General features: G+C 39.6%; 1 protein-coding gene across 11 annotated transcripts in view; it reads right to left on the bottom strand.

The window, feature by feature from the left end:
• Arhgef9 (Cdc42 guanine nucleotide exchange factor 9) overlaps positions 1–25,641 on the bottom strand; it is a 158,100-nt gene that overhangs the window by 6,829 nt on the left and 125,630 nt on the right. For all 11 annotated transcript variants that reach the window (XM_039100035.2, XM_039100041.1, NM_023957.2 and 8 more), the window contains 2 exons: positions 24,852–24,983; positions 9,309–9,552 (listed from right to left, as the gene is read on the bottom strand). In XM_039100035.2, coding sequence (XP_038955963.1) covers positions 9,309–9,552; positions 24,852–24,983 — 376 coding nt within the window. The remainder of the gene's footprint in view (positions 1–9,308; positions 9,553–24,851; positions 24,984–25,641) is intronic.

A 25,641-nucleotide genomic window follows, 5' to 3' on the forward strand; every position in this document is an offset into this window, starting at 1 on the left:
AGAAGACTGGGAGAAGAGTATCGACAAAACCAAATTATGTCTGAAAACGCCATAGTGAAACCAAGTACTTTATATGATAACATAAAATAAAATATTAATATGTATGTACACGGACATAAATGGATATGGCAAGAAATAATGAAAAATGGAGGCCTTGACTTTGAAAGAGATAAGCGAGGAATATAGGGCACGGTTTGGTGGAGGACGGGGCAATGATGTACAATTATAGTATAATCTCAAGAAATAAGTTAAAAAATTTAAATATAAATGGTCACTATCATTGACCTAGTAATTCCTTTCTAGAAAATCCACTGAAGAAACTTGTTTCAAATTTGGAGAACTAGCCACATTTTCTTTGGGGTGTATGCTCAGGAGTTGTACTACTGGATAATAAGATTTATTTTTAATTTTCTTAAGAATCTTCATGGTGTTGTTTTAATGGCAAGCCTTGATCATTTGCTGTTTTCATTTTGCTAATAGTTATGCCAAAGGGATTAATGAATCATCGTGGTTTTGATTTATTCATTTCCATTGATTATTGAGATTGATCATGTTTCCTAGGGGGTCATTTGAAAGTCTTCTTTTGAAAAACATCCACTCATAACTTTAACTCATACTCTAATTGGGTTACTTGCTGTCCTGTATTGAGTTGTTTCAGTTTCTCATAAATTCTGGAAATACTGTTATACAGTACTATCCTTCAAGCTAAACATCTGTCATCTTTTTAAGCCCAGCTGTGTCTGCTTGCAAAATATTATCACAAGTGTATCCAGATGGCCCTCTTAACCAGGTGGATGTAATTTTGCCCTAATTATATGTGGTCTCATGGTTTCCAGGAGGTGCGGCAGGCTGGTAAAGGCTAGAGAAAAAGGATCTATTTATGCAGCCATGGTGGGCACAGACCTACCAGTTGGCTGCTTTAGGGTCACCTCTGCACCTGGCCATAATGCCTCATCCTTGCTCTAAAAGTAAGCCTAATACATCCATTGGTATTAGGGTATTGGTATTTTCTGGGTGAAATTTCTGTAGAATTAAACTTTAGTTTGTCATTAGGAATGTAGGAGGAATGGGATATATATTACCAACTTTCCAACAGGGACAGAATTCATGCAACAAAAGTCACACTATATGTTAGTAAAAGTTTTCGCCTAAATTTTAGCTATTTCATGATTGGTTTTCTTTCTTTTCCTGACAGTATTTTTTGAGTTTGTATGTCAAAAAGATGCTTGCATTCCCAGGAATATTGAAAACACTTCACAATATCAAGAATATGTGGTTGACCTAAATGTCTGTCAATGAATGATACAGAAAATGAGAAGATAATATTTAGCTGTATAAAACTATGAATTTCTGTCATTTTTTATAAATTAGTAGGAATTGGAGGATATTATGTTAAGTAAGATAAGTCACATGTAGAAAGAAAAACACTGTATGATCTTATATCTTAAAAATTAACAAGGATAGCTGAAAGCCAGCAACGAGGAGCGACTTCAGACCTGAGACCAGAGGTAAGACCAACTTTATTGCTCCAAGTGACTGGAGCACTGGTGGACTCAGGACACACAAAGGCAAAATTCCTCTAGGACCAGACATTTCTGGTTTCTAGCTGGCGCCTGGACCTTACTGATCCAGGTCCACAGCTCCCTGCTCCCAAATCCTGTGGGAGAGAGAGCAGATCGCCCAGAAGTGTGGGCAATCCTGAGACTGCAGGGCAGAAGAGACAGCCATTTCTGCCCACGTTTGCCCACCAGGAAACTGTATAGGGCCTCCAGGCACGGGAAGATTGCAGCAGTCAAGCTGCAGGAGGCCTGTGGTTCAGACTGTGCCTGGATCTGAAAGGAGCAGGTCAAAGAGCTCCCTGTACCCAATTCCCGTGGGAGGGAGCACTAGACCTTCAGAGGGGCAGATACGCATGGGAAACCAGAGGAGACTACTCTCTGCCCACATTTCTGACTCTAGAGGAAAACACCTAGCGACATCTGGCCGCCCTGTGCACGGGGACCCATGAGAACTAGGGACAGGACCTTCTGGTTCCCACCAACAGGAACAGCTGAAAGCCAGTGGACAGGAACGACTACACGTCTGAGAGCAGAACACTCTGTTCCCATAACTGGCTGAAAGAAAACAGGAAAACAGGTCTACAGCACTCCTGACACACAGGCCTATAGGAAGGTCAAGTCACTGTCAGAAATAGCAAAACAAGTAACACCAGAGAAAACCTGATGGCAAGAGGCAATCGCAGGAACCCAAGCAACAGAAACGAAGACTACATGGCATCATCGGAACCCAATTCTCCCACCAAAGCAAACACTGAATATCGAAACATACCAGAAAAGCAAGATCTAGATTTAAAATCACATTTGATCATGATGATGGAGGACTTTAAGAAAGACGTAAAGAACTCCCTTAGAGAAATGCAGGAAAACACAAGTAAACAAGTAGAAGCCCTTAGAGAGGAAACACAAAAATCCCTGAAAGAATTAAAGGAAAACACAATCAGACAGGGGAAGGAATTAAAAATGGAAATAGAAACAATAAAGAAAGCACAAAGGGAGACAACCCTGGAGATAGAAAACCAAAGGAAGAGACAAGGAGCCGCAGATACAAGCATCACCAACAGAATACAAGAGATAGAAGAGAGAATCTCAGGAGCAGAAGATTCCATAGAAATCATCGACACAACTGTCAAAGATAATGTAAAATGGAAAAAGCTCCTAGCCCAAAACATACAGGAAATCCAGGACTCAATGAGAAGATCAAACCTAAGGATAATAGGTATAGAAGAGAGTGAAGACTCCCAGCTCAAAGGACCAGTAAATATCTTCAACAAAATCATAGAAGAAAACTTCCCTAACCTAAAGAAAGAGATGCCCATAAACATACAGAAGCCTACAGAACTCCAAATAGATTGGACAAGAAAAGAAACTCCTCCTGTTACATGATAGTCAAAACACCAAATGCACAAAACAAAGAAAGAATATTAAAAGCAGTAATGGAAAAAGGTCAAGTAACATATAAACCATCAATGGAAAAAGATAGCATTTTCAGCAAATGGTGCTGGCTCGACTGGAGGTCAGCATGTAGAAGATTGCAGATCAATCCATTCTTATCAACCCTGTACAAAGCTTAAGTCCAATTGGATCAAGGACCTCCACATCAAACCAGATACACTCAAACTAACAGAAGAAAAAGTGGGGAAGAATCTCGAACACATGGAACAAAACACCAATGGCTTATGCTCTAAGATCAAGAATCGACAAATGGTACCTCGTAAAACGGCAAAGCTTCTGTAAGGCAAAGGACACTGTCATTAAGACAAAACGGCAACCAACAGATTGGGAAAGGATCTTTACCAATTCTACAACAGATAGAGGCCTTATATCCAAAATATACAAAGAACTCAAGAAGTTAGACCGCAGGAAGACAAATAACCCTATTAAAAAATGGAGTTCAGAGCTAAACAAAGAATTCACAGCTGAGGAATGCCGAATGGCTGAGAAACACCTAAAGAAATGTTCAACATCTTTAGTCATAAGGGAAATGCAAATCAAAACAACCCTGAGATTTCACCTCACACCAGTGAGAATGGCTAAGATCAAAAACTCAGGTGACAGCAGATGCTGGCGAGGATGTGGAGAAAGAGGAACACTCCTCCATTGTTGGTGGGATTGCAGACTGGTAAAACCATTCTGGAAATCAGTCTGGAGGTTCCTCAGAAAATTGGACATTGAACTGCCTGAGGATCCAGCTATACCTCTCTTGGGCATATACCAAAAGATGCCTCAACATATAAAAGAGACACGTGCTCCACTATGTTCATCACAGCCTTATTTATAATAGCCAGAAAATGGAAAGAACCCAGATGCCCTTCAACAGAGGAATGGATACAGAAAATGTGGTACATCTACACAATGGAATATTACTCAGCTATCAAAAACAACGAGTTTATGAAATTCATAGGCAAATGGATTGAACTGGAAAATATCATCCTGAGTGAGGTAACCCAATCACAGAAAAACACACTTGGTATGCATTCATTGATAAGTGGATATTAGCCCAAATGCTTGAATTACCCTACATGCACAGAACACATGAAACTCAAGACGGATGATCAAAATGTGAATGCTTCACTCCTTCTTTAAAAGGGGAACAAGAATGCCCTTAGGAGGAGATACAGAAGCAAAGTTTAGAACAGAGACTGAAGGAATGCCCATTCAGAGCCTGCCCCACATGTGGCCCATGCATATACAGCCACCAAACTAGATAAGATGGATGAAGCAAAGAAGTGCAGGCTGACAGGAACTGGATGTAGATCTCTCCTGAGAGACACAGCCAGAATACAGCAAATACATAGGCGAATGCCAGCAGCAAACCACTGAACTGAGAACGGGACCCCCGTTGAAGGAATCAGAGAAAGGACTAAAAGAGCTTGAAGGGGCTTGAGACCCCATATGAACAACAATGCCAAGCAACCAGAGCTTCCAGGGACTAAGCCACTACCCAAAGACTATACATGGACTGACCCTGGACTCTGACCTCATAGGTAGCAATGAATAGCCTAGTAAGAGCACCAGTGGAAGGGGAAGCCCTGGGTCCTGCTAAGACTGAACCCCCAGTGAACTAGATTGTTGGGGGGAGGGCGGCAATGGGGGGAGGATGGGGAGGGGAACACCCATATAGAAGGGGAGAGGGAGGGGTAAGGGGGATGTGGCCTGGAAACCGGGAAAGGGAATAACATTTGAAATGTAAAGAAGAAATACCCAATTTAATAAAGATGGAAAAAATTAACAACATATGTGTGGAGAGCAGAATGAAATTGGAGAGAATAGGAAGTAGAGATAATGCATAGAGGTCATTAAGTAGGTTCTATGATATAGTAAAATAGGAGGAATAAATTCTTTGTCCTATGGCATAGTAGGATGAATATAGTTAATTGTTATATATTAAACAATTAACAGATATAATTTTCAACATAATCATTCTAAAAACATAAAATTTTTTTGTTCTTTTTTTCGGAGCTGGGGACCGAACCCAGGGCTTTGCGCTTCCTAGGTAAGCGCTCTACCACTGAGCCAAATCCCCAACCCCTAAAAACATAAATTTTTTTTTTTAAGATTTCAAATGTTTATTTGGTGAATGGACAGCCTGGAGACCTTTGGAATTATTAGGGCAGACGGTGTCTGTAGAAGAAACCAAAGCATGGGAAAGATAGGATATAGGTTAAATTTTGTAAACACAAAACATTCACTGGAAATGCTAAATACAGATAGACAATTTCATGAATTTTTTAAAAGAAATTATGGAAATGTGAGAAAAATATTTGCATATTCAAAACTGTATTACAGAAAAAATGTTGACTTTTTTTTTCTTTGTAAGTATTTCTTTTTTTTTCTTTTTTTTTTTTTATTAACTTGAGTATTTCTTATTTACATTTCGAGTGTTATTCCCTTTCCTGGTTTCTGGGCAAACATCCCCCTAATCCCTCCCCCTCCCCTTCCTTCTGGGTGTTCCCCTCCCCATCCTCCCCCCATTGCCGCCCTCCCCCCCATAGTCTAGTTCACTGGGGGTTCAGTCTTAGCAGGACCCAGGGCTTCCCCTTCCACTGGTGCTCTTACTAGGATATTCATTGCTACCTATGGGGTCAGAGTCCAGGGTCAGTCCATGTATAGTCTTTAGGTAGTGGCTTAGTCCCTGGAAGCTCTGGTTGCTTGGCATTAAAACATAAAATTTTAAGGTGAGAAATATACTAACTACCTTGAGTTGCTAATCACTCAGTGATTACATGAAGTCTTTTATTTGTAAATATATACAAATATTTTAAGAATTAAATTTAGAAGTATTTAGTTAAAACTAAGAGTTGGTTATAAACATTACATATTGCTTATTACAAATACATCAGCAAAAATTATGAATAGAAGTTAAGAGCAACCTAAACATAAACTAGGAGAGTATTTAAAGTACTATGTATAGTGGAAGAACCACTTTATATCAATCAAAAATGTAAAAAAGCAAATAATGACTTAAAATATGAGAATTAGAATGGAAAGTATATATTTGGAAAATGGAGGTTTCAGAAGGAAGAAAATAATTAAACAATAAAAACCTTTACTAAATGAAAGAACACACACTTGTTGAAACACTAAAGACCAAGGCAGGATTAGGATACATAGACAAACACGAAGACGGTGACTAATGACTAAAATTACTTAACTTACAGGATCAAAAAAAAAAAAAAACAGACAGGGGGTTGGGGATTTAGCTCAGTGGTAGAGCGCTTGCCTAGGAAGCGCAAGGCCCTGGGTTCGGTCCCCAGCTCCGAAAAAAAGAACCAAAAAAAAAAAAAGCAAACAAAACACAAAATCTTTCATACTCTAAGTTGTAAATGGCTGAGCATTCAAATCACTGGCCAACCAAGTATGAGATACCCTGTGTTCTAACTCTAGCATAAAGAAACTTCACATAAAACACTGTAAATGGTAGCACATAATCCATAAGTGAAATCAAATTATAAACAACTCCCCCAAAGACCTGGGTATTTTATATAGAAACTTATAAAATTTAGGGTTTGACTTAAAGTTTACTCAGAAATATTTTTTTTCATTTAAAAATATTGAGACAAACCCAAATAATGGTGCTATGAAACTAGGAGATAAAAACCAAAATCTAAAAACAAACAAAAAAACCAAACAAGCAAAACAATTAACAGTAGTCCCCAAACGAGCAATCAAACAAACAGAAAAAGACAAATAAAAGAAAGCAAGTATAATACTAAGTGGATTAGCGAGAAGGGCTGGGGTAAAAAAAATGTGGAAGGAAAGAGGTTACAGGGGTAATAGGAACTCTCACAGTTTTATTTAAATGCACGGGAGAAAAAGATTAGAAAGTATATCAAAACACTTACTACAATGTATGCTATTGTGATTTTCTTTTTTTATGGTTTTGTTTTGTTTCCTTGGTATTTTCTCCAATTTTCTAATTTAATGTAGTCAGACCAGGAGGAAAGCAACATAAATTCACATTTGACAACAAAACAAAGATGACATAAGCATATCAGAAATAATTCATGGAAGCTTTTCATTAGTAGCAGATCTTTGAAGTGAAAGGTTATTAGGGCATTGTGTGGGAGATACGGTGTGAAAAGCAGAGGGAATGGTAGGGATCTTTTAGGTAATGCAGGATCTGTGAACTCAGACTACCCACGCACAGGTAGTTCTAAGATCCAATATTGACATACCATTCTACAGCATCAATTTAGCGCTTGCACTTTAAAAGAAACATGACTTTCCTATGCATGCAGACAGGAGCCTAGCATAACTGTCCTCTGTGAGGCTATCCCCAGCAGCCAATGGAAACAGATACAATGAGAACCACAGCCAAACATTGGAGCTTGCGGGAAACATTGAGGCACCCAAAGAGGATAGGGACTCCACAGGAAGATGAACAGTCAACTAACCTGGACCCTTGGGACTCTCAGAGACTGAACCACAAACTAAAGGTGACCTGGACTAACCCCCTCCTCCCCGAACATATGTAGAAGATGTGCAGCTCGGTCTCCTTACAGTTCCACAACAACTGGAGAGGGGGCTGTCCCTGAATCTCTTGACTGCTTGTGGATACCATTCTCCTAACTGCTGCCTTGTCTGGCCTCAGTGGGAGAGGATGCACGTAGTCCCGCAGTGACGTGATGTGCCAGGGTGGGAAAATACCCACAGGCACCCCTTTCTCAGAGGAGAAGAGGAAGAGGGATTGGGGGGAGTGTGATAGGGGGATTGGGAGGAGAGGGAGTGATATTAGGAGGTAAAATGAATAAGTAAATAAGTCAATGGGAAAAAATAAGACTCTAAGTGCATTTTCAATGTGGACTTTAAGATATGGGTAGACAAGGATTACTACATCTTGCTGGCCATCCATCTTTTACTCTGGGCCATTTCATTCCCTATCACGTTATGGCATAAGAACCTTTTGTATCAGAACTCAACAGGTAAGCTTATTTTTAGAGTCAGGTTTTGCAATTTTGAACATATAACATTTAAAGGTAGAATTCCATTTGCATAAAACATGGAGCAAAACAAGAAACTTTTCTAGGAATTAGAAAGATTGATTTATCTGCTGCCTCCTTAGTGCTGTGGACTGACCAGAATCTTATGCATGCTAGGCTAGTATTCTATCTTTGAATTACATCCCTTCCCCTTCATTTGAAAAAAAAAAAAAAAAACAGACTCCTGCTGTAGTTCACATTGGCTTGAACTCATGATGCTGCCCAGGCTGGCCTTGGACTTGTAATCATCCTGCCTCTTCTTCTGAGTGCTACAATCATAGATATGTAGAATCAAACCTGTTTGATATTTTTTTTATTTTAGAAATAGGACCTTGAGGACGATGCTGGGTCGTATTTCATAAACTATAAATCTTTAGTCATAAAACCGTGGCCACATAAACTATTTCAATCCAAAACTGGTGTTTTATTCTGAATCTAAATGAAATGAGTGGTCATGGTTTTTGATATTAGTATATTTTTTGTGATTTATTTTTAAATAGTTCTAGAGAATGATGACTAAGTACATATAATTTTAATTATAAGTTAATATCTGAAGTGATTTATCAAGAATTAAATATTCAGACACCTTTGCCCCAGGGACTAATATTGCCACCTGAATGGAGGAGGCCTATATAGCCCAACTTTGATAGATATCTGTTTTTGTTAGTAAAATGAATGTAACTTGAGCTATGCACATGAACTCAGTATAAGAAGGAAGTGAACCCACAATCTGAAAGGGACCTGAAGTTTGTGAATAAAAGTAGATCCATTGCCTGGGCCCTCCTCAGAATTATATTGATACTTTTTGCCTTCAGAGTTGCAAGGCCCTGGTTTTTATTTCCAGCATCATAAGCAAAGATGTCCATCTCATCACTATAACTCAATCAAATCTGCACTGACAAACCATTCATAGGACATATTCTAATATCCCTAGAAACAGAGAGATCTGTGAATATGTGGAAATTACAGAATAGAATGCAATTTTTTTGTGTTTGTTTGCTAATACATATGAATATAGCGGTAGGAGAATCAAGTTTGAAATTGGCTTTTGCTATAATATTCCTATCTGATAATAAGTATTAGGCATGAACAATCTGTAACTCATACCTATTGGTATTTACAAAGACCTATAATAAGGAACCACCATAGTGAATTAGGTCAGTTTGCAACAAAAATCTTGCCTTTGACTCTGGAAAGATAAAATCAATTGAAACCCTCTATCAAAAGTTCTTCACAGTTATGTTTTTCTTTCTGCTCTCAGGTCACTTACCAATTTTTTCATCTTCTTGTACCATTTTCCTCTCTTCTCTGAAAGCTCTAAGCCAACGTATTTTCTCCTCCAGTTTCTTGGCAAAGAACAGATGTACTTCTTCGGTTTCCTTGTTGTGCAGCTTGAAAGCATTTTTCATGCTGACATTAAAGTCATCATCTCTGCCATCTTCAATGTCAATGACCTCATATTTATCCATGTCAATGCGCCCCTTGTAGTATAGGATGTCTCTCCGGATTAGGTCCTAGGTGGGAAGAAACAGGTTATTTGTCAGAAGTACAGACAGAGTGGATGCCAGGAGAGGTGGCATATGGTCAAGGACATAAACACTATTATAGTTCTGGGATATAAATGAGGATTTTATTGTTTTAATACATGCGCTGAGATGACCAGATGGACACTGACTAGTTAGTTAAGTAGGTGCTCTAAGAGATTTCTGATGGAAACAGATGCAGAGACCACAGCAAACATCAGGCAGAGCTTGCAAGCCTTGTGGAAGAGTGGAGAATAGAACTGAGTGAGCTGGAAGGGTCAAAGACACCACAGGAAGAACCTCACATCCAATTAACCTGGCTCCAAGGGGCTTACAGAACCTGGGCCACCAACTATGGAGCATGCAGGGGCTGGGCCTAGAACCCCTACACATTTATAGCAGATGTGCAGCTTGGTCTTCATATGGGTCCCCTAACAAGTGGAGCAGAGGCTTGTCTCTGATTCTGTTGCCTGCCATTGGCTCCCCTTCCCCTAACTGGACCAACTGGTTGGGCCTCAGTGAGAGAGGATGTGTGTAGTCCTGCTGTGACTGAATGTCCCAGGGTGGAGTGGTACCTAAGAGGGGCTTCCCCTTCTCTGAAGAGAAGGGAAAGGGGTAATAGGTAAGGGATTTTTAAGGGTTGCACTGGGATGAGAGGATGGGAATATTATCAGGATATAAAGTGAATAAATAAGTAAATTAATAGATTTCCTACATCTGAAGACTTTCAAACCCTAGTATCAATCACTGGAATGTAACTGCTTATAAGCAGTAGAAAAGGAGTATGCAATAATAGCACTACCAGCAAGGGATTTTTCATCTTCCAAAAACTTGGCATGCTTACTAGAGGCATAAAATGAGCCTGCTAAAAAGCAGGATATGGAGAATAAGATTCTAGGTGGAAGTTCAGTGGTGAGAGGTATTAGAAGGTCATATACTATCGGACATGAAGAGTTAACTATAATGATCTTATGCTTTTAGTACTTGGGATTTTGGATATGAGCTAGGCTGACAGAGAAGTGTGAGTAAAGAAGAATAAAGAAGGCACACATATCAACACATATGAATCTTGCAATCTTCTATTACCAAGGCAAAGTCATACATGTAAGAATACAATGTTCTCTATCTTTTGTTGTTTTACTCATGAGCACAGAATTAGGTCAATCCTAATTCTAGCCAATGAGACACTCATCCTAAGTCCATGCATAGTGCTCTTTTTTTTTTTTTTTCCGGAGCTGGGGACCGAACCCAGGGCCTTTCGCTTGCTAGGCAAGTGCTCGCACAGTGCTCTTATTTCTGTACTCGCTTACATTTTAAATGCCATATAAGTATTGGTGAACTTGCTACCGTATCCAAAGCTATTATCCCCAAATACTCTCATCTTAAATCTCATGTTCATCACTGACTTCATTTCCTTTCTCTATATTCTAATCTGATTTGTATTTTCCACAATCACCAGATAAAACAAGGCCGTATATAGCAAATTCATGAGTGGATGAGAAAAATAGAGTCAGAAATGGAAAGGATCATGTCTTACTTTGTTTTCTACTGCTGTGATGGACACTATAGCCAAGGGTAGCTTGGGGGGGGGTGACCTATGTGGCTTACAGATTTCAAGTCTGTCTTCAAGGGAAGCCAAGGCAGGAGGCTCAAGGCAGAAACCTAGAAGCACATACTGAGGCAGAATATGAAGGAATGTTGATTACTGGCTTGCTCCTCATGGCTTTCCCACCTACTTTTCTTGTACAGCCCAGGCCCACCTGCCAAGAGATTGCACTGCCCACAGTGGTTTGCCCATTGCATTTCCTTTTCTCTGATGATTCTAGCTGTGTCATTTAAAAATCTAAACAGCACTGTAGTAAATTAATTCTTACCCAGCTACAGACCCTGCATGCTACAATATTGATCTATTTGGCAAAATGTGCACAGTGGTATGACAGTTGGAGGGGCTAACGAACTGCATTCTGGTTAGTATGAGGAATGCTGCACGAGAGGAAGTATATGCTAGGTATTACAAAACTGATTTTGAATGATTCTCAACATATTTATGTCAATCTCAAATCCCCAGAAGTGGAAGTGCAGGTGTTGTTTAACTGTTTTACAACTAATAATCACTACATTGTTATTTTTACTGCTGTAATTATTACGCATACAAATAAACTGAGAATACATAATGGGTTCTAATCTACTGGGGGCACCTGCCATTAAGCTCAAACAGTTCTGTTCGGTACTGGCAACACCAATCTCACAGGAGAGGAAGAGATGAGTTGAACAGAGAAGGCTAGTATTTTTTAGGTCTATTTCTTTTGACCATATCCAAAATGCGTAAGCTCAGTCCTGGCCCAAAGCATAGAGGGCTCCCATGAACTGATTTCAAAATTTCAGGAACGTTTTGTGAGATACATGCTCAAAAACTGAGCAGTATCAGGATAACGTATCTAGACAAAAGGGGGGGGGCAATAGAGGAAAACATGTGGATATAATGCTTGAATTCTTCATTACAGTTGATATAATGACCTATACAGACCTGGAAAGGCAGACATGGATAGCAGCATACTTCAAGAGTGGCTACCCACCAACCTAAAATAGTAACAACCTCAATTTCCTGGTTCCTAACCTTAGTCTAAAAATGCCTTCTCCTCTTTATCAAATTACTGCCTCAAGATCATTTTAAGACTTTAAAATTTTGGCATTTCATAAAATTGGAAATATGTGTATAATCATGGGAATCAATTGCCAGCAACAATCTGAATATTCAATTGTTTATTTGAATATTTATACATAACAAAGGAGCAAAGAAATATCCTATTTCTTTAGTAGAAGATTGGGAATTAGAGTGATGTGCCATTACATTTTTCTATTTGTAGCTAAAAAAGGGTTTAATATGATTAGTGATAAGAAATGATCTGGAATGATCTACAGGCTCAGGAAGTCCAATCAGAACAGGTAGCAAAGGCCATGAACAACAGAGGACAGTGAAAGAATATGAACAAAATACAAATATTTAAGTGTGAATTCTAGATGGTTAACACATTAACTGTATGGATTGGACAAGCTACTTAGCTTCCTTCAGTCTCAGTCATTGCAACTTTAAAATTAGAAAAGTTTATCACATTAAACAGCTGCAAAACTCCCACTTAAATACAAAGATTCCATGCTGCAAGGCCAGCCTTGTCCAGTAAATGTAGCCTTGAGCTTTCATGCTCCTTTAACATTCTTTTGGCAAACCTCGAACTTTGATAAACCTCAAAATTCTACTGCCTCTTGTAGCTTAAACTGTCCCAGTATGCTAAATATGAAAAGTTAAGTATTATGAGTCAAAGAAAAGACAAATTCCAATATTTTCTATTTACATGGTCACTGACTTTAGAAATCTGACTCATGTTCAGGGTCGGAATAGTACTTTCTAACCCACTCAAACGAATCACACATCTACTTGGGTTTACAATTATGTATCCCTTTTCTCTCCAAACAGCTCTCTTACTTCCATCTGTTTAACCTGTCAAAGTCACATATTCTTCCCCCAAAGAAACCTTCTCTGATTATATATTCTAGCTGTTGTGCCCCCACCTTGTCTAAATTCTAACACTGTGACTGCTCTTAAACACCATTCACCTAGTACTGAGCTAGCGTGCCAATTACAGCTCTTAGTTTTGTATACTCATTGAGCTTGTGCTTGACACTCTGTCTTCTTTGAACTTGCAACACTCAGGAATTGTACCCACAATGCTTATGGGGTCTTCTGAACACAGAAAGACAAGAAAATCTTCTTGAGTCCCGGTGCTTCTGGTACTGTTGGTATTGAGCCTCTGAGACATGGCTGAGAGTCTTCACAGGGGTGTAGCAATAATATGGCCCAAACAGGTATTTGGATCACAGCTTCCCGGTCTAGTGGAGTTTATTGTTTCTAACAGGATACCAGCCTTTCTTCATTTCTCTTTTTGTTTGTTCAAGTCAGGGGACAAAAAGAGTTTAGTACTTCTCCAGGATTGTACAGCCTGTAAACACCAAGCTTTTGGCCATAGCCTGGGACTCCAGCAAGGAACTACCCTAATCCCTGACATTACATAATTCAAACGGCTCATAGATATTTCAACTTGATCCCACTAGGTAATCCTAGGATTTAGTAAGACTTCACAGGACATTTTGTACAAATGACAGATGCTACAATCTGGAGTATAAAGCACTTCAGGATTATAGCCTGCCTTATTCGTTTATCTCTATTATTTAGAAGGGGTCCTGGCTATTCTTTCCTAGCCTAGGACACTGAAGTTTTCTATCCAAATCCTGGGGAAGGCACATGGACAAGGGCGAACTTGTTTTGGTCACGATTATATTCCAACAATTACAGTACATGCTTAAGAGTCAAAATAAAAATAACAATGACCACAGTAGCAATGCAGACATAAACAGCCTATATTATATGCCAACTGCTATCCTATCAACTTTGCATTTGTCAACTGAATTACTACTGATGAAAGGACTACAAGGCAAGTAGCTGCATCGAATGATGAACTCTATAGACACAGTGTAGTGAATGTAGGACTAAATGGTGGATCCAGGCTTTGGGTCTAGAACATGTGACTCTAATCTCTAACTTTTATTTAAATATGCTATATATTGCTTTAAAATAAAAATTGCTAAGTGAATGATTAACAGCATGACATATATTGTAATTCTATCAACTGCTAATATTTAGTAAATACAAGGTAGCAACAATTATATCTGTACAGCCTCATTTAAAGTTCATGATTCTCTTTAGATTCGTATTTTTTAAGGAAGAAATACTTATAAGCAGAGAAAAGTTATTTAAATTCAGACAGCTGATTAGAGAAGAGTAACGGGTACCCTCTAGTCTGGCTTATTACCCCGCTGCTTCCCAGTAGTTATCATGGTTCCCCTGTACAACCTTTCTGAAATGTGTTCTACTGCTAGTTCAGTCAGACAGTGAAGAAAATAGATAAAATTAGATGAATAAAAAGAACAGACAAATAAAAGGAAAATAGATTAAAAAATGCTGGTTCAACATTAGACTGATTAGTAAGAGTCTAGTATCTACTTTTCCAGTTTTAACTCCCTTGTCTATCTTACCTCTATTTTATTCTGGTCTCTTTCCTTAAAGAAAGTTACTTATTTGTATATGTATGTGCACCTGAATGCATGTATTGAAAACATGTGAGTGCATATGAATGTAGAGGCCAGAAGAGAACACTGAATTCCCTGGAGCTAGAGTTATAGGCAATTGTGAGCCACCATGCTGGTGTTTGGAACTGAATGCCAGGTCCTCTGTGGAACAGTGAGTGCTCTTAACCACTAAGCCATCCATCCATTTCCCTATCCCTACCTATTATCGCTACTGTTGTATGTGAGTTGTTTAAAATGAATGGCTCTAGTTCCATCCATTTGCCTGTACAAACTTCCCCGAACAAAAGTCCAGTGTCATTATGTGCAATTTAGTTCTTATCCCTCTGAATCCTGTGAAAGCAACAGAAATACAGTGCAGTAATGATAGTGGACAATAGGACATGTCAGAATAGGTGCAGGTAAGAATAGTGAATGCAGAGAGCTGGTTGCTTAGGACAATAATAGGAGTGTAGAAAATTGGTGGATAATGGGAGAAAGAGGTCTATTCTGTTCCACTGTAAATAGTGAAAAGGGAGAACAAAAACCAAAACATGAATTATTCCCAAAACACCAAAATAATTTCAAAGTAATGATATCAGGGAGAAAACAGAAAACATCTACAAAACTAAACTAATAGAGGAGCAGAGGCCAGTACATAGGATAAGGAGACAGACAACAAAAGGGTCTTAGAAATGACAAGGGAAGAAAAGGGACAGAAATTAAAGGAGCTGCTGGTGTCTCTCATGTGTATTGTAACTGCTATTTTCAAAGTACCCTCTTTATCCTTCCCTCTGCCAGAAAAGCCACAAGTTGCACATGCTGTTCCAGCTCTTCTGAGTGTCTTAGTCAATCCCAACTCCTAGTGTACAAAACAGGTGAGATTGCGTGTACCTGGCTGCAAGTTAAAGGAATCAGAAGAGTCAGATGGAAACGCAGCAGGTGGGCATTAGTAGTTGAATATTAAAGAATGGATTGAATATTTAAATGTTTCCTAGATTACCTGTAGCAGACAATTATTCAGTCCACAGTTGGGTAAATCGAGTGATTTATATCACCAATTTATAATATGTGCCTTTTGTTAATAGGTAGCTGCTTAACAAGCTTCATGTGTATCTACAACAGTCCTGCCCCTCAACTGTTACTTCATATGCATGGATCTCACTTATTCTTCACAACAATCCTCTTGCTTATTCTCCCTGCACTATAGGTGATATAATGGAGGAGCATGAAATAGACAGTTACTTGCTTGATTGACATAATAAGCATTATCCTTAAACCAGGATTTAAGACCAGAGTCATTTAACTTTATCATTCCAGGTTTCTTCTCTCTATAACAAAATTATAAGAGGATCTAAAGGGGTAGCAGAAAAAAATTAGATTTTCAGGGGTTGGGAATGTAGCTCAGTTGAAACCGTTGGTTTGATTCTTGGCACTGCATAAACTAGGAATGGTGACATGTGCCTGCAGTCTCAGCACTTGGGGTGTAGAGGCAAGAGAGATCAGAAATATGAACTTATGTTCTGATACATAGTGGGAGCTCTGGGACACGTTGAGGGGCAAAAGACCCTGTCTCAAAATAAATCACCTGCTTCCCACCCTGAAATACAGACTCTCTCTGTGAATTCCAGTCTTATAATCTAGTACTTGAATGCAAAGATAGGATACAAATGGAGTTCTTAATGAAGCATCGTTTGTTCTTAAAAGCAAATGCTGAGCTCTCATAATCAACTAATCTCTGCCTAAATATTCAGACTGTTTAATAATTGATTAAAAAATTTGGACAAGTGTAGTGGGAACAGAAGTCACTAGAGTAGAACCTAGGGACAGTGTAACTAGTTTTAGTCCTTGGCTCCATGGTTGGGGAATGTAGCTCATTAGTAGACTAAGCTCTTGCCTTACATGTGCAAATTCTTAGGTCAATTTCTAGCTTGAGGAACAAAAACATGAAAGTTGACTTCATATATCACTAAAATAGGAAAAATCACAATATTTTCCTGGTAGATTTGTGGTGAATATTGAACTAACTTAATGACTATAAAGCTTAAAAAACAGAATCAGAGAGTCATTCAAATAATGCCAATTCATCATTATTTTATATTCATTATATTTTTCATAATATAGTTTTCTGTTTTGAAAATTGGTGTATTTTCCTATCTGTAGTTTGTCACAGATTTCATTAGGATTCTGAATATTGCCCAGATTTCCTAAAGCAATTCCACCAGAGACATGTGAGAGTTATTTCAGTGAATAACAGTGTACATTTTTCTACTATATTACACTTAAATTTTTATTACATTACAGGTCCCATGAAGGCAGATGTGACTGTCATGGAGTACGCTGTCAAAATAAAAATTCCAAGCAGTGAGATACTTTACTGCAACCTCAGATCCTTGGGGTTTCAATTCCTCTTATTAAAGGACTTGATGTTCCTCTGTTATCATAAAACCTTCTACATCATATGAGGGATTGCCAGACTATCACTTACTTTTACTTCCTTTATTTTTAATAACATTTAGATATTTAGAAATCTTTAATTATGTCTTGAAAATTTAAAAACTAACCTTTCAGTATTTATTATTGTTGTGTTATTTCTAATAAATATCACATTTATGAAGGGCCCTTTTAAAATATGAGCTTATCAGAAAGATTAGTGTAGTCATATTCAATTATTTAGCTGTTCATTAACCCAGTCTTTCTTCTTTTTTTTTTTTATTAACTTGAGTATTTCTTATATACATTTCGAGTGTTATTCCCTTTCACAGTTTCCGGGCAAACATCCCCCTCCCCCCTCCCCTTTCTCATCGGTGTTCCCCTCCCCACCCTCCCCCCATTGTCCCCCTCCCCCCAACAGTCTAGTTCACTGGGGGTTCAGTCTTAGCAGGACCCAGGGCTTCCCCTTCCACTGGTGCTCTTACTAGGATATTCATTGCTACCTATGAGGTCAGAGTCCAGGGTCAGTCCATGTATAGTCTTTAGGTAGTGGCTTAGTCCCTGGAAGCTCTGGTTGCTTGGCATTGTTGTACATATGGGGTCTCGAGCCCCTTCAAGCTCTTCCAGTTCTTTCTCTGATTCCTTCAACGGGGGTCCTATTCTCAGTTCAGTGGTTTGCTGCTGGTATTCGCCTCTGTATTTGCTGTATTCTGGCTGTGTCTCTCAGGAGCGATCTACATCCGGCTCCTGTCGGTCTGCACTTCTTTGCTTCATCCATCTTGTCTAATTGGATGGCTGTATATGCATGGGCCACATGTGGGGCAGACTCTGAATGGGTGTTCCTTCAGTCTCTGTTTTAATCTTTGCCTCTCTCTTCCCTGCCAAGGGTATTCTTGTTCCCCTTTTTAAGAAGGAGTGAACCATTCACATTTTGATCATCTGTCTTGAGTTTCATTTGTTCTAGGCATTTAGGGTAATTCAAGCATTTGGGCTAATAGCCACTTATCAGTGAGTGCATACCATGTATGTCTTTCTGTGTTTGGGTTAGCTCACTCAGGATGATATTTTCCAGTTCCAGCCATTTGCCTACGAATTTCATAAAGTCGTTGTTTTTGATAGCTGAGCAATATTCCATTGTGTAGATGTACCACATTTTCTGTATCCATTCCTCTGTTGAAGGACATCTGGGTTCTTTCCAGCTTCTGGCTATTATAAATAAGGCTGCAATGAACATAGTGGAGCACGTGTCTTTTTTATATGTTGGGGCATCTTTTGGGTATATGCCCAAGAGAGGTATAGCTGGATCCTCAGGCAGTTCAATGTCCAATTTTCTGAGGATCCTCCAGACTGATTTCCAGAATGGTTGTACCAGTTTGCAATCCCACCAACAATGGAGGAGTGTCCCTCTTTCTCCACATCCTCGCCAGCATCTGTTGTCCCCTGAGTTTTTGATCTTAGCCATTCTCACTGGTGTGAGGTGAAATCTCAGGGTTGTTTTGATTTGCATTTCCCTTATGACTAAAGATGTTGAACATTTCTTTAGGTGTTTCTCCGCCATTCGGCATTCCTCAGCTGTGAATTCTTTGTTTAGCTCTGAGCCCCATTTTTTAATAGGGTTATTTGTTTCCCTGTGGTCTAACTTCCTGAGTTCTTTGTATATTTTGGATATAAGGCCTCTATCTGTTGTAGGATTGGTAAAGATCTTTTCCCAATCTGTTGGTTGCCGTTTTGTCCTAACCACAGTGTCCTTTGCCTTACAGAAGCTTTGCAGTTTTATGAGATCCCATTTGTCGATTCTTGATCTTAGAGCGTAAGCCATTGGTGTTTTGTTCAGGAAATTTTTTCCAGTGCCCATGTGTTCCAGATGCTTCCCTAGTTTTTCTTCTATTAGTTTGAGTGTGTCTGCTTTGATGTGGAGGTCCTTGATCCACTTGGACTTAAGCTTTGTACAGGGTGATAAGCATGGATCGATCTGCATTCTTCTACATGTTGACCTCCAGTTGAACCAGCACCATTTGCTGAAAATGCTATCTTTTTTCCATTGGATGGTTTTGGCTCCTTTGTCAAAAATCAAGTGACCATATGTGTGTGGGTTCATTTCTGGGTCTTCAATTCTATTCCATTGGTCTATCTGTCTGTCTCTGTACCAATACCATGCAGTTTTTATCACTATTGCTCTGTAATACTGCTTGAGTTCAGGGATAGTGATTCCCCCTGAAGTCCTTTCATTGTTGAGGATAGCTTTAGCTATCCTGGGTTTTTTGTTATTCCAGATGAATTTGCAAATTGTTCTGTCTAACTCTTTGAAGAATTGGATTGGTATTTTGATGGGGATTGCATTGAATCTGTAGATTGCTTTTGGTAAAATGGCCATTTTTACTATATTAATCCTGCCAATCCATGAGCATGGGAGATCTTTCCATCTTCTGAGGTCTTCTTCAATTTCCTTCTTCAGTGTCTTGAAGTTCTTATTGTACAGATCTTTTACTTGCTTTGTTAAAGTCACTCAGAGGTATTTTATATTATTTGGGTCTATTATGAAGGGTGTCGTTTCCCTAATTTCTTTCTCGGCTTGTTTCTCTTTTGTATAGAGGAAGGCAACTGATTTATTTGAGTTAATTTTATACCCAGCCACTTTGCTGAAGTTGTTTATCAGCTTTAGTAGTTCTCTGGTGGAACTTTTGGGATCACTTAAATATACTATCATGTCATCTGCAAATAGTGATATTTTGACTTCTTCTTTTCCGATCTGTATCCCCTTGACATCCTTTTGTTGTCTGATTGCTCTGGCTAGAACTTCAAGAACTATATTGAATAAGTAGGGAGAGAGTGGGCAGCCTTGTCTAGTCCCTGATTTTAGTGGGATTGCTTCAAGTTTCTCTCCATTTAGTTTAATGTTAGCAACTGGTTTGCTGTATATGGCTTTTTACTATGTTTAGGTATGGGCCTTGAATTCCTATTCTTTCCAGGACTTTTATAATGAAGGGGTGTTGAATTTTGTCAAATGCTTTCTCAGCATCTAATGAAATGATCATGTGGTTCTGTTCTTTCAGTTTGTTTATATAATGGATCACGTTGATGGTTTTCCGTATATTAAACCATCCCTGCATGCCTGGGATGAAGCCTACTTGATCATGGTGGATGATTGTTTTGATGTGCTCTTGGATTCGGTTTGCCAGAGTTTTATTGAGTATTTTTGCGTCGATATTCATAAGGGAAATTGGTCTGAAGTTCTCTTTCTTTGTTGTGTCTTTGTGTGGTTTAGGTATAAGAGTAATTGTGGCTTCGTAGAAGGTATTCCGTAGTGATCCATCTGTTTCAATTTTGTGGAATAGTTTGGATAATATTGGTATGAGGTCTTCTATGAAGGTTTGATAGAATTCTGCACTAAACCCGTCTGGACCTGGGCTCTTTTTGGTTGGGAGACCTTTAATGACTGCTTCTATTTCCTTAGGAGTTATGGGGTTGTTTAACTGGTTTATCTGTTCCTGATTTAACTTCGATACCTGGTATCTGTCTAGGAAATTGTCCATTTCCTGAAGATTTTCAAATTTTGTTGAATATAGGTTTTTATAGTAAGATCTGATGATTTTTTGAATTTCCTCTGAATCTGTAGTTATGTCTCCCTTTTCATTTCTGATTTTGTTAATTTGGACACACTCTCTGTGTCCTCTCGTTAGTCTGGCTAAGGGTTTATCTATCTTGTTGATTTTCTCAAAGAACCAACTTTTGGTTCTGTTGATTCTTTCTATGGTCCTTTTTGTTTCTACTTGGTTGATTTCAGCTCTGAGTTTGATTATTTCCTGTCTTCTACTCCTCCTGGGTGTATTTGCTTCTTTTTGTTCTAGAGCTTTTAGGTGTGCTGTCAAGCTGCTGACATATGCTCTTTCCTGTTTCTTTCTGCAGGCACTCAGCGCTATGAGTTTTCCTCTTAGCACAGCTTTCATTGTGTCCCATAAGTTTGAGTATGTTGTATCTTCATTTTCATTAAATTCTAAAAAGTTTTTACTTTCTTTCTTTATTTCTTCCTTGACCAGGTTATCATTGAGTAGAGCATTGTTGAATTTCCACGTATATGTGGGCATTCTTCCCTTATTGTTATTGAAGACCAGTTTTAGGCCGTGGTGGTCCGATAGCACGCATGGGATTATTTCTATTTTTCTGTACCTGTTGAGGCCCGTTTTTTGACCAATTATATGGTCAATTTTGGAGAAAGTACCATGAGTAGCTGAGAAGAAGGTATATCCTTTTGCTTTAGGATAGAATGTTCTATAAATATCCGTTAAGTCCATTTGGCTCATGACTTCTCTTAGTCTGTCGACATCACTGTTTAATTTCTGTTTCCATGATCTGTCCATTGATGAGAGTGGGGTGTTGAAATCTCCCACTATTATTGTGTGAGGTGCAATGTGTGTTTTGAGCTTTAGTAAGGTTTCTTTTACGTATGTAGGTGCCCTTGTATTTGGGGCATAGATATTTAGGATTGAGAGTTCATCTTGGTGGATTTTTCCTTTGATGAATATGAAGTGTCCTTCCTTATCTTTTTTGATGACTTTTCGTTGAAAATTGATTTTATTTGATATTAGAATGGCTACTTTCTTCTTTTTTTAACTTTTTATTGATTCTTTGTGAATTTCCCATCATGTACTCCAACCCCACTCACCTCACCTCCACATCCCTCTATATCCACCATCCACCACTGCACACCCCAAAGGGGAAAAATAAAGACAGCAAAATAATAACCTAAAAAGATCTCATCATGGAAGCTGTGATGTGTCACTGTGTCCCAAGAGTATAGCCTCTTGTGCAAACAGCTTTACTTACAAGTGTTTATTGCAGTGAGTCATTGGTCTGGTCTGAGGCCTCTGGCTCCTGCTACACTATCAATACTGGATCCTCACCAGGACTCCTCTCAGACATCCTGTTATTGCTCTGTGTCGTGGAGACCCTGCAGCTTTGGTTCTATAGGACCAGCCCATTCAAGTGCTCCAGATGCTCATAGATGGAACAGATGTTGGGATGGGCCAACTAAAGGCCCTGGATCAGAGCCTAGATGGTGGCTATGTTGCGTCAGTTCTCCTGCTTTGTCCAGGTGAGGGGCAGGGTCAGCGCTCCTGCTTGTGGCAGCCTGCAAGAGGCAGGATTGGCTCTCTGGCACCCATGCCACCAGAGTTAGCTCTCCAGCTCTTCAACTCCTACACCCTTGGGCCAGCTCCCCCATGCCCATCCTACCAGGGCAAGTTCTACTACACTGCCAATGTGAGTTGTAGGGCCTATTGTTCTGAGTGAGAGGCAGGGCCAGTTCTCCCGTACTGCCTAGGTGAGGGGGCTGGGTCAGCTCTCCACCCTGCTGCAGGCAGTGAGAATCCCATTCTTTCTTTATGTTAAAAAACAAAACAAAACAAACAAAAACCTGAGCTCTTGGACATTCATTTAAATTGTGTTCCAGATGTGAATAAGGTGAGCGAGGCGAACCTTTGCTCACTTCAGTCTTTTAGTCTTTGCCCATCTTTTATCAAAGGTTATCTTCAACTGGAAGGATCTGTGCCTTCCCCTTCCCCAGCCTCTCCCTTGCTACCAACGGTCAGTTTTTTCCAGTAATGATAAGAACAATTTAGCAGACAAAATACCTCGCTCCTTTGCATACCTTCTTTCCACTCCATTATTTCTTGGGTTTACCTCCCATTTGATAAATGGAAAGATTTATTGTAGATAATGTAGAAATCCTCAACCATGGAGTCCGTACAGATCAGATAGTTTAAAAGGCCTTTCCAAAACAAGGCTGTAGTTTTTTTATCTCTGGGAAGCCAGTGTAAAGGATATCCAAGTATGTGCAGTTAACAGCCTTGAACTCTAGGCTGGCTCTTTTCTGGGAAGAAAGCCTATGACCTCAGTAAAACAAACTCTCATCCGAGAGAGGCTATGTCTTTTGTTCCTGCTGTCATCGACATCCTGTTGCTTGCTTTTCCCATGCTCCTGACTTGGCTGCTGTGAACCCAGAAGTCCTCTCTGGTATCTTCCCGATCACTGCCTTTCGCACTAGTTGTGCTAGTGTCGGCATGTCGCTCCTTGTTTCTCCCCGCTGCCCCTTAGCTCCTAAACAGAGCTCACTCTTCCATTGTTTTTCTTTTCCTTTATCCCTAGGCTCGGCTTTACTTTCCTGTATCTGGGCTCCTAGCACTGCCTCCTATTAGCCACTATTTTCAGAGCTCGGTTTCACATTTTACTTAAAGCAACTGCATCCTTTGGGGACAGATGTCAAAATCAAGACGTACAGGAAGGTAGTGTGGAACCCTGAAACAAACCAGATTCCTAACCTCTCTCCTCTCCTACCACCTGAGTCTTCTTCCGCTCCATCTTCTCTCCTTCTCTCCTTACCCCTTGGTCTTTGCTCCTCGCTCTGACTAACTGTTCTAAGCATGAACATACTTATTGGGAACAATGGGCAAACGCCTATTGGTGACATGACTGATTAGCTAAGAACTTCCTTGCTGCCTTTACTAACTTTCAGAAATACTGCCTCCTAATTGTATGAAAGTTCTGATTAGGGCTGGGGGAGCTACAGTAGATACTGGTGTTTTTGCTCAGTCTCAGATTCACAAGTTTTCTCTTTCAGCTTCAGATCCAGGCTGAAATAGCTGCCCTAATTAACGAGCAGGTTATTGATTCCAGATCTGGCATTTAGAGCTTATCTGCAAACAGCAAGGCAATTTGCATCTAAGCTCAATTTACTCTCTCAATTGACTGTGAAAATCAAACACATAATGATTTAACGTAGAAACACCACACACATGCACATACAGAGAAGGCAAGGGACATAAACCACATATGTGCTCAGTGTTTCACTTAGTGTGTCATGACTTAGTGCCCCTCTCTAGGGGCATTTGCTCCTGGGTAAGGGAGACAGCAAAGTAGCTATGTAGCAGAGAAAAGGCCAAGAATGAAAATTAACTTTGAAAGTCACTCTGAGTACCCTGAATTCTCCCTCATTTTCTCTTTCTCTGATTCAAAATTCTTGTCTGGCAAGTCTTACTGCTAACACTGGTTTGAGTCTTCTATTCTGAAAGGAGGGCCAGTATCCCATTGGGATCCAGCAGGAGAGATTATGTGGGGGAATATAAGCTATCCTTCTTTGCCAAAGAGAAGTGGCTAAGAAACATTCTCAGAGGTATCCAAGGGTCAGTGACAAGTAAAAGATATCTCCTCAAAGGATTACTGAGATAGAATATCCAGCAACAGTATGATTGAAGGCTTTGGAGAGGGGCTTGATGATGCACTTCGTATAGGAACTGGATAGAGGTATGAAGGTTTGAACAACAAGTAGTCCTCTTTGTTGGTTCCTTGGGTAGGAAATGGGCAGGTCATTCAAGTAGGGATGGGAAAAAGTACTCTAGGAAGGTATTCTTTGCTAAACATGATACAAATACTGCAATATTCTTTCAATGCTGGTTTAAGCTTGCTGGCTATCTGCTGTGGGTACAAGTCGCTCAGAAGGAACACCACAAGAATTATGAGGGAAAACATATAAATGATACCAGGATAAAATACATTAACGCCAGCATTTCACTGTTGCTTATGAGCTTCATGCCATACCAGTTCTAATATGGAACTGCTACCAATCTCCTCTGGCATTTTTTGCCTATTTCTTTAAACACCTGGGGATAATGAAAGGGGGAGGAGCTTGCAGTGCTCCCTGAAGTCCTCACCTCCTGTAGAAAAGAAGAGGTTAAGTTTACCTTCTTGCAGAGGACCATCTGGTGGTCAAACAGGAAGAAGACTCTCTGCTGGTTGCGGCCATAGGGCTGGTAGATCCAGGCCATCTCTCCAGTGTAGATCAGTTCCGAGCTCCTGTCTAAGATGTCATCTCCCTAGGAAGGACAGTTGATGGTGAGATGTAACCAGGAAGTGGAGCTAGTACAATTCCTTACACAGAAATACCAAAAGGTGAGCAAAGATTAGAATGGGAGGTAGCCAAAGAGACCTAGTAGACATGGAGGAAATGAAAGAGACTTCTCAGCTCCCTTAAAAGGTTCACAGGCCTGTAAGTGAGAAGACTCATATTCTTATTTACTGTGGGGTTAAATAAGAATATCCTTTAGTCAGTCAGTCTTCCTTATTTGCTCTGAGCCTAATTGAGACCCATAGTCAGTCAGTCAGTCAGTCAGTCAGACAGACAGACAGGCTTCAGGCTTATCTGGGCTACATTCTCTTTTCTCTTCCTTGTTATCTTTTTTGATCTCTTTTGTGCTCTAGTCCCTCAGTTCCAATCTGGTCTCTCACTTACTTGAGGAGTTAGCCTGAAAAGGTAGTGGAAAATGTTCTGTTTTCCATATAAAAATGAAATAGAGGAGACAATATTTTACAATGAACTGTCCAACACATGTTTCAGCCTATGTGACAGTGGAAGTAATGAGCAGTGGCTCAGGAAAGAGAATTCATCACTCCAGGAGACACACATGCTAGGTACTTTCCTTTATGTCTTCTGCACCTCACAAAATTTCTGACAGGTAAATAACTTGCTCCCAT

Source organism: Rattus norvegicus, chromosome X, assembly GCF_036323735.1.
Source record: "Rattus norvegicus strain BN/NHsdMcwi chromosome X, GRCr8, whole genome shotgun sequence".
NCBI classification, from domain to species: Eukaryota; Metazoa; Chordata; class Mammalia; order Rodentia; family Muridae; genus Rattus; species Rattus norvegicus.